The sequence below is a fragment of the Equus przewalskii genome, chromosome 21, assembly GCF_037783145.1.
Source record: "Equus przewalskii isolate Varuska chromosome 21, EquPr2, whole genome shotgun sequence".
NCBI lineage: Eukaryota > Metazoa > Chordata > Mammalia > Perissodactyla > Equidae > Equus > Equus przewalskii.
The window spans coordinates 49,050,094-49,066,776 of NC_091851.1; the positions used below are offsets into that span (position 1 = coordinate 49,050,094).

Consider the following 16,683-nt stretch of genomic DNA (forward strand, 5'->3'; position numbering starts at 1 on the left):
AGGTGGAGCCTCCGTGTGGGGGCCAGCTGGAGGGCAGCGCGCGGTGCGTCCTGGTGTGGAGCGGGTCCCTGGGCCAGGAGTGACTCGGGTTAAGCCCCTGACCCGAGGCGTGAGGTCACTGTCTGTCGTATGCATCGCAGTCACACACTGGAGGCAGACCCGCCAGGACAGCGGTGGCGGTCCTCAAGGTGTGGCGGGGATATGGGCGCTCTGTGTGTGTGGATGGTCTGAGTTTTCTTTTTGTCTCAAAAAAAAGAAAAAGCCAAAAACAAGAAAGGGAGAGGCGTCTTCGTGGCAGCCGCTCGGCGGCCTCTCCCGACCCAGAAGAGAACATCCCGGCTGGGCCGGGCGCCAGGCCTCCTGGCAGCTGTCGCGCACATCTGGTGCCGGGTCCGCTTACATAAGGAGGATGGTGCGATCGCGTCTGGAACCTGCACGGCGCGGACTGACTGGAGAGGCAGGAGGAGCAGTTCCTTCAGCCTCTGGCCACCTTCCTCCTCCCGGATGTCGCTCCCAGGGGAGGGGCCACGTGGTCCTTGTCCCTCCTCCCTACACTTGGAGCCTGAGGGTTCAGGAGAATCAGGGAGATGGGGGCAGCCCACGCCCACCCCACCCCACACCACGGGGCAGGTCTTCTCAGGGTCACGGGGGACACTGCTGGTGCTGCCGGCGCTCTGCCTTTGGGGGAGGGTGAGATGGGCCCCAGTGATGCCCTCTGGGCAGGGGCTCCCACACTGCAGTGAGCCTAGTGGGGGACAGGCCCGAGGGCAGGAGGCCCATGGGGTCCCCTCCCCCCCCGTGCTGCTCCTCGAGGCCCTGGCCTCACCACGGCCACCGTGTCAGGACGTCCTTCCTGGTGTCTGTGCCCCAGAGGGGGTCTCCTGGGCTGCGAGCAGAAGGGCAACCCATGGGCAGGTGTTGGGGGAGCCCTGGGCCCTGTTTCTGATCCCTCACAAACCACAGGGGCCTGGGACCTCACTGGGCCCCCGAAAAGTGCTCACCAAGACCCCCCAGAGCCTCTGAGAGGCAGATGCCCGGACTCTGGGGCCGAGGGACCTCGCCTATGGGGGACCTGCCGCCTGATTCTCCTCCCAGTGGAACCAGGTTTATCGTCTCCAGTTCCCAGTGCCCCTTGGGCACAAATCCCGGGTTTCACTAATTTACCCAGAACAAAACAAAGTCCCTGCCAGGACGCACCCAGCCAACAAGATCCAAGGGTTTGGCTGACGCCTCTGCAGGGTCTGAGGAGCACCCCCACACCCAGGTGCTCAGATGTCTGGGCCTCCGGGACCCCATATGGATGAAGGGCATTTGGGGCTGAGTGGGGCTGGAGGTCGTGGCCCCTGGACAGTTGGGTTGCCGGGATGTTTGCCGAGACAGCGGTCAGACGTGTGTCTGGACAGGAAGCCAGCGTGTCACCATGCTCTGGATAAACTTTAATGAGACTCAGGCAGTGACACCGCCCTACAGATGAGAATAGGCATCTACCAGCCACCCCTTCCAGCAGGGCCACCTCCGGGGCAGGTCCCAGCAGGACTGAGCCAGAACCGGCTCCCCCAGGAGGCAATGGCTCTTTCCAAGGCCGTCCTACATGAGACGGAAGACGGGGGACAATTCAGCAAATGGCGTGACCCCGTAGAGTGCAGAGAGCCGGCATCGGCCCCACAGACGCTACCTGTGTCCTGCACGTGCCTGGGCCACTCCAGCCTCTGGCCCCCTAGATCATGCCAGCCAGCCAGGGCGGCAGGAAGAGGCCCGCGGTCCCCAGCAGGCAGACGATGATGAACACCCAGAGAAAGATGCGGTCGATGACCATGGCCACGTACTTCCAATCCTCCTTCACCTGCAAACAGACACACAGTCACTCCCAGATCCCCACCCTCGGCCACGGGGCAGCAAGAACCTTCTAGAACCTGGTGCTTCACATGGCAGGTTCTCCATTTCCTGTCCTTGCCCCCAAGGGAACCAGGGTTGCGGCACACCTGCACTGAGGTGATGAGAAGGGAGGGGCGCAGAGAAATGACCTGTCCAGCTGAGGTGTGGGCTCAGAAAAGCTGCGGGCTGCAGACAGGTCAGCGCCCTGTAACAGGGGGGCCAACATCGCAGATGCCGAGGGAGGTGGGTTTGGTGCTGTGGCCCCACCAGACCTCACCTGCCTGGCAGGGTGCCTGGGCTCCACGGAGGTGGGACAGTGAGGGCCTCTGGAAGAAGACCAGGGCCCAGGCCATTTCATGTGGAATTTGCCCTCAGTTTGCTAAAGCTGAAGGGGCACTGTGGAGGCCACCAAGGGCATCCTCCATTTTGCAGATGGGCAAGGGGGGCTGAGAGAGGGGGCGCCCACAGCCCTGATTGTGCAGGGCAAGGGCCAGGAGCGTGCTGGGTAACAAGGACCTGACTTCTAACAAGAACCCCTGGGGGTAGACCATGTCCCGATAGTGACAGCAAAGGACACCTGCCCTCCCTCTATGCCCGCCCTCCCTGCCCCAGGGGGGCCCAAGGCCCCTCAGCTGTGTCCCTAAGTCTCTCGAGGGGGAAGGCACATGCCAGAGCTGGGCGAGGCCCGGTGCTACGAGCAGGCTCTGAGCAAGGCAGAGCTTTCAGGGCACAGGGCTCCACGGAGGGGAGGTTGGGGAAAGCAGGCTTGAGGGGGCATCCTGGATGCCGGAGCGGGGACGGGCCGTGGGAACCAGCGCATATGAGGCAGGTTGACATATCACCTGCAGTTGCTCACTCAGACCCGATGAGGGAGGGACTGTCCTGTCTACAGACGGGGACACTGAGACACAGAGTACCTGAGGATGGGCCACGGTGCCCCCTCTATGAGTGGAGCAGACCCTGGCCCTCGCCTCCCCAGGGTCCCGGGTCCCCACCCCTTGGCCTCTCCCTGGGGCTGAGCGGGACCAAAGGTGTGGGGAGGTGGGTGCAGCAGCCTGGCCAGGCCACAGCAGGTCCTGAGTGGGCAGCCTGTCAGCACTGAGTGACCAGAGAGGATGCAGCCCCAGGGCCCAGGCCAGCTGGGCGCTAACAGTCCAACGGCCGGGGAGGGGCAGGCTCAGTTGACCTGATTCGGGTGCTGAGGGAAGAGGATTCTTCATGGCCGCTGTCGCCCCGATTCTCTCATCAGAGGCGTCCTGATGGTTTTAAACCAGCTGAAAGGGCCGTGTTTATTCACAGAGAACCTGAGAGCACACAGGTCACTTATAAATGAAAAGTCTGCTGGCCCTCGGCGCCAGGGAGGCCCTGCAGCAGCCGCGCGCCGTCCTTCATCCTCCGTCTGAGCACGGTTCCAGGATGAAAAGCCTTCGCAGACCAAAGCCACCCTGATCCTCACCCCAGGTCCACTCTTGTCAAGTGCCTCGCGCCCCAGAGCCCAGGACGCCCAGAAACCAGAACCAGGTCGCGGCAGCCGGAAGGCGATACAGATGAAGGGCATGGGACCAAGGAGCCAGCCCTGACTGATGGCGCCACCCGACCGCTGGATGTTGTTATGTTTGCCATTACCCTTCTGAAGGCAGCGGTCACTCAGCAGCCGCTCAGACCCACACGTCACGTCGTCACATTGCCAACTTGGGGACCTGTTTAGTTTCAAGAGCTGGCAGCAAAACGCATTCCCAGAGCCCGCTTCTCCCAGGCCAAACTTGCAGAAACCTGCAGAACGGACTCCCAGACTCTTGGGATTCAGTGGGGTGACTGTGGGAGACCGACTCACTTCTCAGGGGTGTGGTGTGTGGGCCTGGGGGCCCTGCTTCCTCTCCAGGGCTTGCTCAGCTAGGGGGACAGACAGTCCCCAGGGACCACACGTGTCCGATAAACTGTCTCAGGCTGGGCTTCAGGGAGGCAGCGACCCTTCGGAGTAGGCAGACGGAACGAGGAGCTGACGATGAGATGAAGGTCAGGGAGGGGGGACAGCTGTGTCACACCCAACCCAGAGTCTGTGTCAAGGGCAGTGGCAGCCACCAGCCAGCAGAGGAGGAAGCTGACGCAGGGCAAGGTCGATGCAGCCCCACCGATGCCAGGCCCCAGGCTGAGCAGCTAGTAATGGCCGAGCAGACTGACTGGGGTGGGCAGGGCACTCCCCCTGCCCACCTGCGTGCTGGGCCCACCCTCCCTCCCTCTGCCCATGCTCTGAACTGGGGGTTCCACCATCAGCCTGCACCCATGCTCACGGGTGCTCCAAGACGTGGCCAGCAGAGCCTGGGATTCAGGGAGCAGTCCCATTGCCCTCCCATCTCCACGGGGTCCCGAGTCTCCCACATCTGAGCTGGGACCCCTGGCCCCTGAGACCCTACACGTGCCGGGCAGGTCAATGTCTATAGAAGGAAAGAGGAACTCCCCCAAGGTGGGGTGCGGGCGGACCTGGCCAACCACGCACCGGCTGGGGGCCCGGGCACACCCTGTAACCTCTCGCTCGTGACCCAGGTACAGCAGGCATGGGGCCATCCTGTCTCAGGGCGACACTTAGCAGAGGACTCGAGACGTTCTTCAGGCCGGCCTCCAGCCATGCTGGGGACTGAGGTGCCCCTCTGATGGTGTTCCCAGCCATGCTTGTTCAGGAGGACCAGCTCTCTGGGTTCCCCGGGTCCCTGCACAGCCTCACAGATGGGCCAGCCTTACCCCCACACGACTCTGCTTGGCTGAAGGGGCAGGGCTGTGTCCCAGACCCCCATCCTCCTGTCCTCCCGCCAGGCCAAAGAGGCTGTCTGGCCCCATCCTATCTCCTTTCAGCCCCTCTCACCCCAACCCTGGGGCCCAGACTCCTCCAGTCCCTCCAGGGCTCCCCAGCACTTCCCCAGGGCCCCACGGGGAAGGGTGCACGCCAGGGCCTGGGGCGGAGGGAGAGGCTCACTGGGCATAGGTAGTGCCAGCAGACCCCTCCCTGTCACTGCAGGCTCCCTGTGTCCTGAAGTCCAAAAGGGATGCTCCAGTGATCCCCTCCCGGTTAGCCACTTGGGGCCACCTGCCCCAGCTCCGCCTCAGGGCCCCCAGGCTAGTGTTGGAGGCTGGGGGAAGGGGGAGCGGGACAGGGTGGGGCTCGGGCTGCTGTGGGCCCCAGAGCCTAGCAGCCCTTCTGGGCCCTGGTTTCTGGAGCTTTCACTGGCCGCGCCCTCCTGCAGAGTGGGAAGGGAGGCAGAGAGCATCTGCTTGTCCTGTTTGGGGCTAGCTACGGGCAGAGACTTACCGAGAAGTCTGTGTCTTCTGCCTTGAGGTGGTCTGCAATGTACTGGACGCCCTCGACTGCCCGTGTCAGGACCGGTGACAGAGGCACATGCCGGGGCGGCCCTTTGGTGCTGCGTGCTTTGAGTGCGGTGTTTGGGGACTCCAAGGCTGGCTCCTTCTTGCACTTGCATTTGCACGGAGAGGCCTGGTCTGGGGGTGGGAGCTCGGTCGAGGGGGCCTTCAGAGAAGTGGAGGAGCTGGCCGCTGGGTCCTCAGCCTCGGAGGCAGCAGCATCTCGGGGAACGCTGTACTGGATGCTCTGAGACCGGCACCGGACGCCGCCCTCTGCTTTGCTGGGGCTGGACATGTGCTGGACACTCAGGGACCTGGCTTTGGCAATCCCTGGGGCCCGGGTGCCAGTAGGTGGGTGGCCTGGGGCCAGCGAGGGGCAGGCGCTGGCTTTCTCGGTCTCTGAGGGCTGCAGAGTGGGGACCTGGTCCGAGGGTGACTTGCAGGCAGGCTGGGGCTTGACTGTCTCATCCAGGGGGCCACAGAAGGACGGGGTGGGTGAGGGACCCTGGCTCTGGACTCCGCTCACGAAGTTGGGCTCCCCCTCGGGCTCGGGCTCGGGCCAGACGCGTGGGGTGCTGGCCATCTTATGCATGGACTCAATAAGCCGCCTGCAGTTGTCCTTGACCACGGACGGCCGCTTCATGAAGAGCAGGCGCGGCACGATGTCCAGGAAGACCCGGCGGACCCAGGCGGGCATGGTGTGCGTGCGTGGCGAGCGGTGGTGGACGTTGAGGACAAAGACGGTGATGATGATGGACAGCGTGACGAAGATCATGGTGAAGAGCAGGTACTCCCCGATGAGCGGGATGACCAGCGAGGTGGAGGGGATGATCTCGGTGATGAGCAGCAGGAAGACGGTGAGCGAGAGCAGCACGGAGATGCAGAGCGTGATCTTCTCGCCGCACTCGGAGGGCAGGTAGAAGACGAGCACCGTGAGGCAGGAGATGAGCAGGCAGGGGATGATGAGGTTGATAGTGTAGAAGAGCGGCAGGCGCCGGATGACGAAGGCGTACGTGATGTCCGGGTAGACCTCAGCGCAGCACTCGTACTTCCTGGTGTTGTAGGTGCCCACGGCGTCCACGATGACCCACTCGCCGCTCTCCCAGAAGTCCAGCTGGTCCACGCGGCTGTGCATGCTCACCAGGTCGATCTTGGCCTTGTCGTAGGTCCAGGACCCGAACTTCATGGTGCAGTTCTGCTGGTCGAAGGGGAAGAAGGTGACATCGATGCTGCAGGAGCTCTTGTAGATGGCCGGCGGTGTCCACTGGACCCGCCCATCGTGGAAGAGGTGGGCCTTGGTCAGGTGGGTGACCGCAAAGTCCCCGTCCGCGCTGGGCAGCAAGAGAGAGAAGGGGTGAGACTCGCCGACACCCACAGCCCCGGTGCCCAGCTCTCAGGCCCCTGTGCGCCAGCCACACACACATTCCCCCCTTGCAGTGAGTGGTGAAAGGGGACAGGGCCAGGCAGAGCTGGGCAGGTGGCGCTGGGCACGTCACTCACCTGCCCGCCGCAGCTCGGTCACCCCCACACTGGGGACACACGCGGATGGAGACCTCGAAGCAGCCGTGTGTGCACCGTGCCTGACACACAGCCTGGTGGGGATGTCGATGATGTGATTATCTGGGGGCTGGGGCAGGGACTGGGGCCTCTCTGCCCACCTGGCCGTCCACGCCACATCCAGGCCCTCAGAGGCAAAAGCGGCCCCTGGGCACCACACTGCAGACTGAAGAACCTCACGAGGCCTCCCGGACGGATGCCTCATCCCCCATGGGTCACCCCTGGGGGGGGCCAAACTCGGGGTGAGACCCGTCCGGCTGCCTTCCTCTGCTCCAGACTGTGCATGCCAGCGACACTGAGCACTCTCAGTGCTGTCTCCTCGTGCACCCCCCACGACTCAGAGGCAGGAAGGACCCCCGCCCTGCACAGGTGAGGACTTGGCAGCCCATGGAAGCACAGACGGGGCCATCCGAGCAGGACGTGAACTCCAGCCTCTGGTCATCGGCCCTCCTGCCTCTCCCTCAGGCAGAGCGCCAGCTTGTAGCCCTGGGCTTCTCAGACAGAGATGTCCGCCTGAGTTTCTCCAAGAGGATGCCTGCGGGTGGGGCGTGCCACACGGGCACATTTGGGGTGAGCCAGCCGGCTCGTGGTAACTCAGGGACACCTACAAGCAGCCCCATAGCCCTTGCCTGTGCCTGTTGTTGGCTGCGCTCAGCTCCGATGCCCTTCCCTCTGCAGCGAGAAGGGTCTGCTCCCGAGTCTGGTCCCGGGCGTGTACCCCGGGCTGTGGTGTGCCACTCTCTTGGCCTCAGTTTCCCCACAAGGCCCCAGCCCATCCACGCTGACTGTGGGTGGAGCCCACAGACAGGCAGAGGCAGCGGCCGTCCCTCAAGCCCCTTGGGGCAGGCCCTGCCCTCTTCAACTCTAAGCTGCTGCCGGGAGACCTCTCCACAGCCCCACGGAGCCCCACCGACAGCGTGCTGGTCTCAGCACAGAGGGTGGCACGGCTACCACGTGTCCCTCAGGCACAACGGCTGAACTGGAGAAGCTGCCCAGACCCTCTGCTCGTTGCCCCCCCTCACTTCCTTTCACACCCAGCCCCTCAGGCCTTGGAGGCAGCCGCTCCACAGTGCACGCGTTGCCGTCCACGCATCTACGCCAGGCGGGGTGCTGAGCGCGGCCCCAGGGAGGCTGGGCAGCCAGAGGACTCCAGGGCTCGTGGTGCAGACTGGGCGGCTTGCGGAGAGCAGAGTGCGTGCCCCGCGGGGGGAGCAGTGCTGTGCCCCCCGCTCCCCGAGCTGCCCCCTCTTAATGCATCCCCGAAAACCATCTCCGAGCTCCTTTACGAGCTGCCGCGCGTCCCGCTGCCATTACTGGAATCAATTAGGTTGAAGAGGAGCCCGATCGTTCTTAATCAAAGAGCGAGGTTTTGTAGGTCAGGCCCGACGCCCGGGGCCCTGGAAGGGGCTTTGTGCAGGAGCCCCCTGGGGTCTCGCGGTGGGGAGGCAGGGGCTGGACAGATGGCTGGACGAGGGGCCTAAGTGCTTCCATTTGCTCGTTTGTGAGTGCCGGGGGAGCCACTCCGCCCAGGCCTGGGCCTGCCACGAGGGGTCCCGCACGGATCACGCTCAGAGCCGCTGGCCCAGCGATGACACGGCAGCGACACGGGGACACGAGAGGACATCGGGCAGCCCCAGGCTCAGGGACCCCCAGCGAGGGTCCCGGGAAGGGACAAGTCTGAGCCCGCCGTCCGCGGCCGGGCTGCAGAGCCCTGGCTCCTGGCACAGAATAACCCTTGCCATGATCAGGCTACAGCCCAGCCTTCCGAGCTGGGCCGGCTCAGCCACAGGCTTTGTTTACTCAGGAACGTGAGGAGCAGGGCTTGGGGACTTGCGTTGACGGCTGTGTGGGGGAGGGCCTGAGAGCACGGCAGGGAAGAAGCGGGGACAGTGGCCAGAGCGGGCAGGCAGTTCTGGGAGCTTCCTCACCTCTTTCAAGAGCACCCTGGGCCCAGACTTTTCTTCCAGAAATGAAGTGAGGGCATGTGGCATGGGACACCTGCCCCGGCCAGGGGCTGATTGGGAAAGTGACTGCAGCCCCAGGGGAGCAGCTCTGGGTTTTCAGTCATGGGGGGTCCGATTCCCTTTCCCTGCCCCCAGGAGAGACAGGGCTCGGGGCTGGTCTGGCTGGGATGGAGCCCCCAGGAGCCCACGCGCACCCGTCCCTCCGTCTCCTTGGCACTTAGCTCACAGGTGGACCTGCCCCCCAGACTCCGACAACCTCCTCTGCTCCCTCTTCCTTCTTCCGGCTGGCTTGTTGGCCCTGGCTCATGAGGGTGGGGCCCAGACACGCTGCCAGCCTCTTGCTCTCATGGCCTCAGCAGAACAGCCTGGCACGGCTGGACACAGGCACCTGCCACCCCTGCCCGCTAAGCCCCCCGGGGCTCACTTGTTGTAGAGGACAATGTCCGGCCGCCAGATGAGCTCAGAGGGGATGCGGATGGAGGTCACGTTCTCGTAGTCCTCGGGGTCCCAGCGCAACTTATAGTCATGCCACTCCTGGGGCCGGGACAGGAGAAAGCCACAGGTGGTGAGGGGAAGGGCAGGGATGGGGAGGGGTGAGGAGTGGGGGAGGGGCAGGGATGGGGAGGGGTGAGGAGTGGGGGAGGGGCAGGGATGGGGAGGGGTGAGGAGTGGGGGAGGGGCAGGGATGGGGAGGGGTGAGGAGTGGGGGAGGGGCAGGGATGGGGAGGGGTGAGGAGTGGGGGAGGGGCAGGGATGGGGAGGGGTGAGGAGTGGGGGAGGGGCAGGGATGGGGAGGGGAGGAGTGGGGGAGGGGCAGGGATGGGGAGGGGTGAGGAGTGGGGGAGGGGCAGGGATGGGGAGGGGAGGAGTGGGGGAGGGGCAGGGATGGGGAGGGGAGGAGTGAGGGAGGGGCAGGGATGGGGAGGAGTGAGGGAGGGGCAGGGATGGGGAGGGGAGGAGTGGGGGAGGGGCAGGGATGGGGAGGGGAGGAGTGGGGGAGGGGCAGGGATGGGGAGGGGAGGAGTGAGGGAGGGGCAGGGATGGGGAGGGGAGGAGTGAGGGAGGGGCAGGGATGGGGAGGAGTGAGGGAGGGGCAGGGATGGGGAGGGGAGGAGTGGGGGAGGGGCAGGGATGGGGAGGGGAGGAGTGGGGGAGGGGCAGGGATGGGGAGGGGAGGAGTGAGGGAGGGGCAGGGATGGGGAGGAGGTGGGAGGGGCAGGGATGGGGGGGGGGGGGGGAGGGGCAGGGATGGGGAGGGGAGGAGTGAGGGAGGGGCAGGGATGGGGAGGGGAGGAGTGAGGGAGGGGCAGGGATGGGGAGGGGAGGAGTGAGGGAGGGGCAGGGATGGGGAGGGGAGGAGTGAGGGAGGGGCAGGGATGGGGAGGGGTGAGGAGTGGGGGAGGGGCAGGGATGGGGAGGGGAGGAGTGGGGGAGGGGCAGGGATGGGGAGGGGAGGAGTGGGGGAGGGGCAGGGATGGGGAGGGGAGGAGTGAGGGAGGGGCAGGGATGGGGAGGGGAGGAGTGAGGGAGGGGCAGGGATGGGGAGGGGAGGAGTGAGGGAGGGGCAGGGATGGGGAGGGGAGGAGTGAGGGAGGGGCAGGGATGGGGAGGGGAGGAGTGGGGGAGGGGCAGGGATGGGGAGGGGAGGAGTGAGGGAGGGGCAGGGATGGGGAGGGGTGAGGAGTGGGGGAGGGGCAGGGATGGGGAGGGGTGAGGAGGAGGCAGGGGTGAGGGGCAGCAGCCCAAGCTCCCCTCCCACTCACTTGCTTCACCCACACATTCGTTGTCATCATCTGATTCTTCTCGTCCTAGGACACAAAGGAGAGGAAGAGAGGTCACAGTCCCCTCGGCGACAGGACACGTCTCTCTCCGGCCCTGAGTGTCCTCACCCACAAGCAGCAGCGAGGGCTGAACATGGGGACTGGGCAACCTTAGAAGGGAATGAGCAGCTCATCCCTGGAGGCAGCCAAGCCCAGGATGGCCGCCCCGAGAGGACTCAGGGACGTGGGGACAAGGCCTTCTGAACGTTTCCAGAAGGAAAGTGGGGACAAGGTTTGGCCAAGTTCACATGCGGCCAGGGCCTAGCCTCCCTCAGCTAAGGGCAGGTGTGTGGGAAAGGGAGGCAGCCCCCAGGGCTCCCTGGCTGCTGGAGAAGCAGCCTCCTCCCTGGACAACCTTGCCGGCCCCTGCTCACCTGCACCGCTCCCTCCAGCTGGCTGGGCAGCCCCCCTGCAGATGGGCCCCAGGAGCAGGCACCTCCTGCCGCCAAAGCCACCCTGGTGTACAGGTGAGAAGGGCTGGACCACACTGCCCACCCTGCTGCCTCACGCCCTGCATTCCCTACTGGTTCACCCGGCTAGGCGTCAGACATGCTCCTGCTGACGAGCCAGCAGGTGAGAGCATCCTCTGAGCAGTCAAATCCCAACACAGGCCGGAGCCTCCCGAGGAGCGCGGGCACCCGCAGGGACGCGGGGGTCTGCTGGAACAGGAAGCCCGGGTCCTCACGTCCCACCCTGTGGGTGCTGAATGCCGACCTCTGCAGCCACGGCCACACCCCAGCCCACTTGGCACCCACTCGGGAGCAGGGCTGGGCTGCAGGTCTGGCTCCTTGCCCAAGGCTTGGGCTGGGGCCCTCAGCACCTGATGGGGAGACCCCTCGGACAGCAGGGTACCCATGGGGTGCAGGGCGTTGGGGGCAGGACCCAGGGTGCAGAGTACTGGGGGCAATACCTGAACAAGGTTCTTCTCACCCTCTGACGGTTCAGCCTTTTCCCTCACCCGCCCTGGACCAGGGACACACAAGGCCATGGGGAAAGATGCTGAAGCCAAAGAAGGGCATCCAGGGTCAGGGCAGGGCCTTGTGCCCCTAAAGCACAGGCCTGGGCGCCTCCCACTCCTGCTTCCCCCAAGGGACAAGCCCCCCATCCTCCAGTTCAGGGAGAGGGCATATCATTCCCTGCCACTCCCGGGTACTGCCCTGGTCCTGCTCTCCCCAGGGGCCACCTGGGACAGACCACCCGGCTGCCTGAGCAGGACCCCCTGAAAGGACACTGAGGAGTAAGTGTGGCCTGAACAGGCCCAGCGCCAGAGCCTGGACACAACGTCCAAGGACCTCAGCAGTGAGCCCCGCACCACCCTGCCTGGCCACGGTCCTGCCCGCCCCATCCCTTGCCCAGGCTCAGAATGAGCTTCACGGTGGCAGGGCCTGGCCTCCTTCCCGGGTGCCCTCCCAGCCTCGTGCTGTCCCCCAGGCGCCTGTGTATTCACAGCACACAATGTCAGCCCAGGGCCCAGAAAGCGCCCTGGGATCCCTCAGGCTCCTCTGCAGGCGTGAACTCGCACACGCAAGCAGTCCCCACCCAGACACAGACCTGCAGCAAGTACAGGAGCCCCGTGAAGGCACGGGCAGAGAGTGGCCCAGACGCGGGGCGGCCCCTCCACACACATGACCATGGGCCTCGAGCCAGCAACCAGGACTCAAGCAAGGACAGCACACACACGTGTGCTGGCATGTCCTTGGCATCTCGGGCGGATAGCAGAGCACTCCTGTGCTGCCCGGGGCCTGGAGCAGGTCCCTCCCCAAGGTGTGGAGCCGTGTGCTGCAGGCCTCACCCTCTCCTGGGCAAGCTGGGGACAGGTGGCGGTGTGGGGATCGATGAGCAAGACCCAAGGAGCTCAGGTGGGAGGCGGTGGTGCAGGTGACCCAGAACCTTGAGCAGCAGACAAGGGCCCCCTCTGCCAGCCGCCGCTGGGAACCGTGTTTGCGAACCTCGGGTTTGCAAACCCTGCTCATCTCCCGTGCCTCTGGCTGCGGCCCAGCCGGGAGCACTTTACAGGAAGCCTGGAGGCCCAGTTCCGAGACACCTGAGGGCGGAAGCCTGGACACAGCTGAGGACAGGGCAGACCGACCGGGTCTCCCTGCTAACGGGCCCAGGCTCGAGCCTTTCTGAATGTGGCCACAGGCCCTCCCATCTCCCAAAGTCCCTCAGACACAGCTGTGCAGCCCAAGACGGCGCGGCTGTGCCCATCCCATTTCATGGGAGAAGACGGTGGCCACGGTCACTAAGGTGACGGCACCGGCCTGGAGCCAGGGCCTCCAGATGCCAAAACTAGTGGCTTCTCCCCTCACCAAGCTGACTCGAGGTTGGGGTCCTGGCAGGGGAGCGGGGTGGGCATGGCAGGTATCAACAGCCCCCTGCACCTGGACGAATTCCGGCTCCCTCCCCAGAACCAGAGCCGGCTGGATCTTAGTGTGGAAACCCAAGCCCTTCCTATCCCAGGGGGCCTCTGACCTCCTCACGGAGAGCCAGCCAGGCTCCCAGAGGCCCCTCCCCGCCAGGCCGGAGCCCACACTCCAAGGCCTGGGCTGTGCACCCACCACCCAGTCAGACGGCACCTGAGGATGGGCCCCCAGCTCCTCCAGAGCCATGGACCCCCAGCGGCCTCCCAGCAGCTCCTGGGTCCCTAACCAGGAAGGCAGACATACTCACACCTGTCACCGACTCGCAGGGACCCAGCATTCCCAATATTCCAGGCCAGTGGGTGGATAATGGGGACCTCCCAGACCAGGTGGGGGTCAGGTGCCGCCAGGGCACTGCAGGCCAGCCACCACCCACAGAGGCATTTTCCGCTCTTTGCTTCTGAAGGTGACGGCCCTGACCCACTGGTGAAATGTGGCATTTTGGTGTTTCTGGTGGAGTGAGGAAAGCGTGGGGCCTGGGGTCCATTCCCACAGAACCTGCCCTTCCTCGGGGCTCGGGCGCGGCCCCAACACCCAGCCTACCTGGAGCTGATGGCAGCCCTCCAGCTCCTCCAGGCTCCCCCCGCCCGGGGGCCTCCTCCAGACATGGGTGCTCGCTCCAGGGTGACCCTCTGACCTATGTGTGACGGCCAAGCCCCGAGGCCCCGCTCCCCACCCCCGGCACCTACCACGTCAATGAGCTGTGCAATGGACAGGCCGAAGTGGACAAAGACCACATCCGAGATGTTGGCCACAGGCCGGGACCACTTGTTGTAGCCAGAGAAGAGTTTTTTCAGCAGCCGCTCCTCGGCGTGGGCCTGGGTCTCCACATCGCTGCTCACTGTTGGGCGGGCAGGCATGTGGCTCAGGGGTGAGGAACTGTGGCCATGTAGGCTACCCCTGCCGGCCTCACACCAGGCCATGCTCAACCACCCTGGCTTCCTTCCAGTACCTCACAGCACATTCCACCCACCTCAGGACCTTTGCATGTGCTGCCTGACTCTCCGCCTGGGTTTCTCCTCTCCTCTTAGGTGTAAAAGTAACTCCCTCAGGGGAGCCTGTCCAGATCCCTCAGGCCTTCCTAGCAACCTGCACCTCACCACAGAAGCTGGGAACTGATCTGATAAGTGCCAATTTGGATAAGTCTCCTCATCAGACCATGACTTTGGGGGGAGAGGCTGTATCTCTGGCTACCAGCAGAGTTCGGAGAACCTTGCCTCCAAGCGCAAGGTAGGGGTAACCGCAGGACAGGACACCAGGGGCCAGAGGGCAGAGGGTGCAGGCCCAGGTGGGGAGACAGAGGAAGGGGAGTGAGGTCTGCCCACCAAGAGCCTGCTTCCTGTGGCTGCCAGCAACTCTGACTCACCCCCAGAAGGAATCCCCTGCTGCCTGGGGAGGGGCCCTCTCCTTCAGCCCAGCCCCACCAGCCAAGCTGTGGTCTGAGGCCTCCCTGCACTGGTGCCTACACAGCACGAGGGGTTGGGGAGGGGACAGGAGACCCCCGCTCCCTCCCCCTCTCAGCTCCATCCTGCTCAGCTGTGAGTCACAGACTGGACCTCAGGAGGGGTTCACAAGCTCCCCTGGGGTCAGTCCTAGACCCCCGGGGCTGCCCAGGGGATGGGAGGGGAGGGGGAGGCAGAGGGGGCTGGAACTTGCCTGCCCCAGGGAACCTGGGGGAGTAGAAAAGGCGCCCAAGAGGCGCCACTAAGGGCAGAGGCCACCCCTCTGATCCCCTAAACAAGGAGCAGGCACGGGGTGTCTGCAGGGAAATCTGGACGAGGGATGGGGGCGGGGTGGGGGTCGGGGGAGATGGGCCCCGCCTCTCTCTCCCCAAGTTGGAGCTTCTGGGTCCAGCTCCTGAAACGGCAGCCCCTACCCCCACCCAAACCCCTCTCCTCGCGTTCGCGGGCGGGTTAACTCCTTCCTCGCCGGCCTCAGCCCGCCCCGCACCACAGCCTTTGCGTCTCGTGGGTGGAGGAGCCCCCGCGGCTTGGAACCGCAGCCAGGAGCCTCTCCTCCTTTGGCTCCGAAGGTCTCAGGATGCCCTGAACCGAGCGAAACGGGGCCCGTCCAGCGCCCCGAAACTTACCGGGCAGGAGGCCGACCCCCAGAAGCAGCAGCAGCGGCGGCAGCAGCGGCGGCGGCGGCGCCCCCGGGCCCCCGAGCTCCATGGCGCGCCGAGCGGGCTCTAGACGCGGGCAGCTCCCGGCTCCGCCGCGCCCCAGCTCCGAGGCCCGCGCGCGCCCAACTTCATGCCCCCCGCGCCGCGCGGGCCGCTCCGTCCGCCGGGCCTGCTCGGCCGCTCCTCCCGCGGGGCGCGGCGCACGGACACCGGGCCGGAGTGCGGGGCTGTGGGCTCAGCGGCGCGGCCCCGCCCGGACCTGCCCGCCGCCAGCCGGCGAGGAGGAGGGGGAGGGGGGAAGGGAGGAGGGAGCAGGAGGGAGGGCGAGGGACGCGAGGGGAGGAGGAAGGGGGGACGGACCACGCGGCGGGAGGGGCGCGGAGGCTGCGCTCGGCCGGCGAGGGGGTAAAGTTTTCGTCGTCCTCCCTCGGCTGGGGGCGCGCCCGAGTCATGTGGGGGCCCCGTAGTCACCGCATGCGACTGAGGGATCCCGGCACCGGTTCCGGACCACGAGACACTGACCCCCACCCCGTCTCCAGCCCCAGTGCCCCCGCCGCCTGCCTGGAGGCGAGGCGCGCACCCAGGGGCTCCGGGTGTGAGGAGGGGCGCCCCGCACGCGTCTGGTTAACTCCATCCCCCCCGCCCCGCTTCGCAGTTTGGAAATCACAAGTCGCTCGTCGCCTTCCCCAGCGAGGCGTTCAGGAAAGAGCCGACCCCCATCCGCCCGTCCCTGGCGGACCGGGAAGCATCCACTGGGAGCCCAGGCCCCGCGGCCCGCCTTTCTGGGGACAGGGAAGGACCGTAACGCCCCGCCCGGGGCGGAGCCGCCTCCAGGTCCGGCCTGAGGCCCGGGTCTCCACCCCACCTCCGGGCGGCCTGCAAGCCGGCGGACTGTGCGGCGTGAGGGCGGTCCCGCCATCCCGCTCGCGGTGGACAGAGGCGGAGGGTCTGGGCCAGGTGCCCGGAGAACAGACCGCGGCGCCCGGGCCTGGCGGGGGCTCCGCCTCAGGTGGGTCGAGGCGGCTGCCGCCCGAGCAGCAGGTGCTTGGAGGAGGGGCCGGGAGGGGCCGCTCTGTGCGGTGGGGCTGGAGCTTCGCGAGCAGACGGTGCCGCTCCGCAGAGGCCGGGACCCTCGGCCACCCCCGCGCGCCAGCCCCCGCCCGGAGCTCTGCAGGGGGACCCAGCGCCAAACGGAGGCTTCGGTCTGGCTGCGGGCAGAGAAGGCCTGGAGCCGGCCCCGGCGCTCCCCTGGCGTCCACAGCCACCCCTGGGGAGCAGAATGGGGGTCAGGAGCTCCCTCGGCCTCCTCTACTTCATGCAGGGGATGCTGTGCCAGTAACAGGCATGGGCCAAGGTGGCAGCTTGGCCAGCGACAGGCACTGCCCCTCCCCATCTCCCCTGCCCCCTATCACCCCCTGCACCCCATCTCCCCTACTCCCATCTCCCCTGCTCCCTCTCTATCTCCCCTACCCCCTCCCCATCTCTGCCTGCCCCTCTGCATCTCTCTCTCTCTGCCCCTCCCCATCTCCCTTGTCAGCCCATCTCCCCTGCCCCCATCACCCCCTGCCCCC

At 66.0% G+C, this 16,683-nt stretch overlaps 1 protein-coding gene across 1 annotated transcript; it reads right to left on the bottom strand.

Moving 5' to 3' along the window:
- Positions 1-1,415: 1,415 nt before the first annotated feature.
- On the bottom strand, positions 1,416-15,342 carry CHRNA4 (cholinergic receptor nicotinic alpha 4 subunit). Its single transcript, XM_008537052.2, has 6 exons — positions 15,080-15,342; positions 13,680-13,831; positions 10,514-10,558; positions 9,175-9,284; positions 5,180-6,560; positions 1,416-1,843 (listed from the first exon to the last, which is right to left on the bottom strand). Exons 1-6 carry the CDS (start codon positions 15,159-15,161, stop codon positions 1,718-1,720), a joined length of 1,896 nt encoding a protein of 631 aa, XP_008535274.1. The 5' UTR covers positions 15,162-15,342; the 3' UTR covers positions 1,416-1,717.
- Between the last annotated feature and the right edge of the window lie 1,341 nt (positions 15,343-16,683).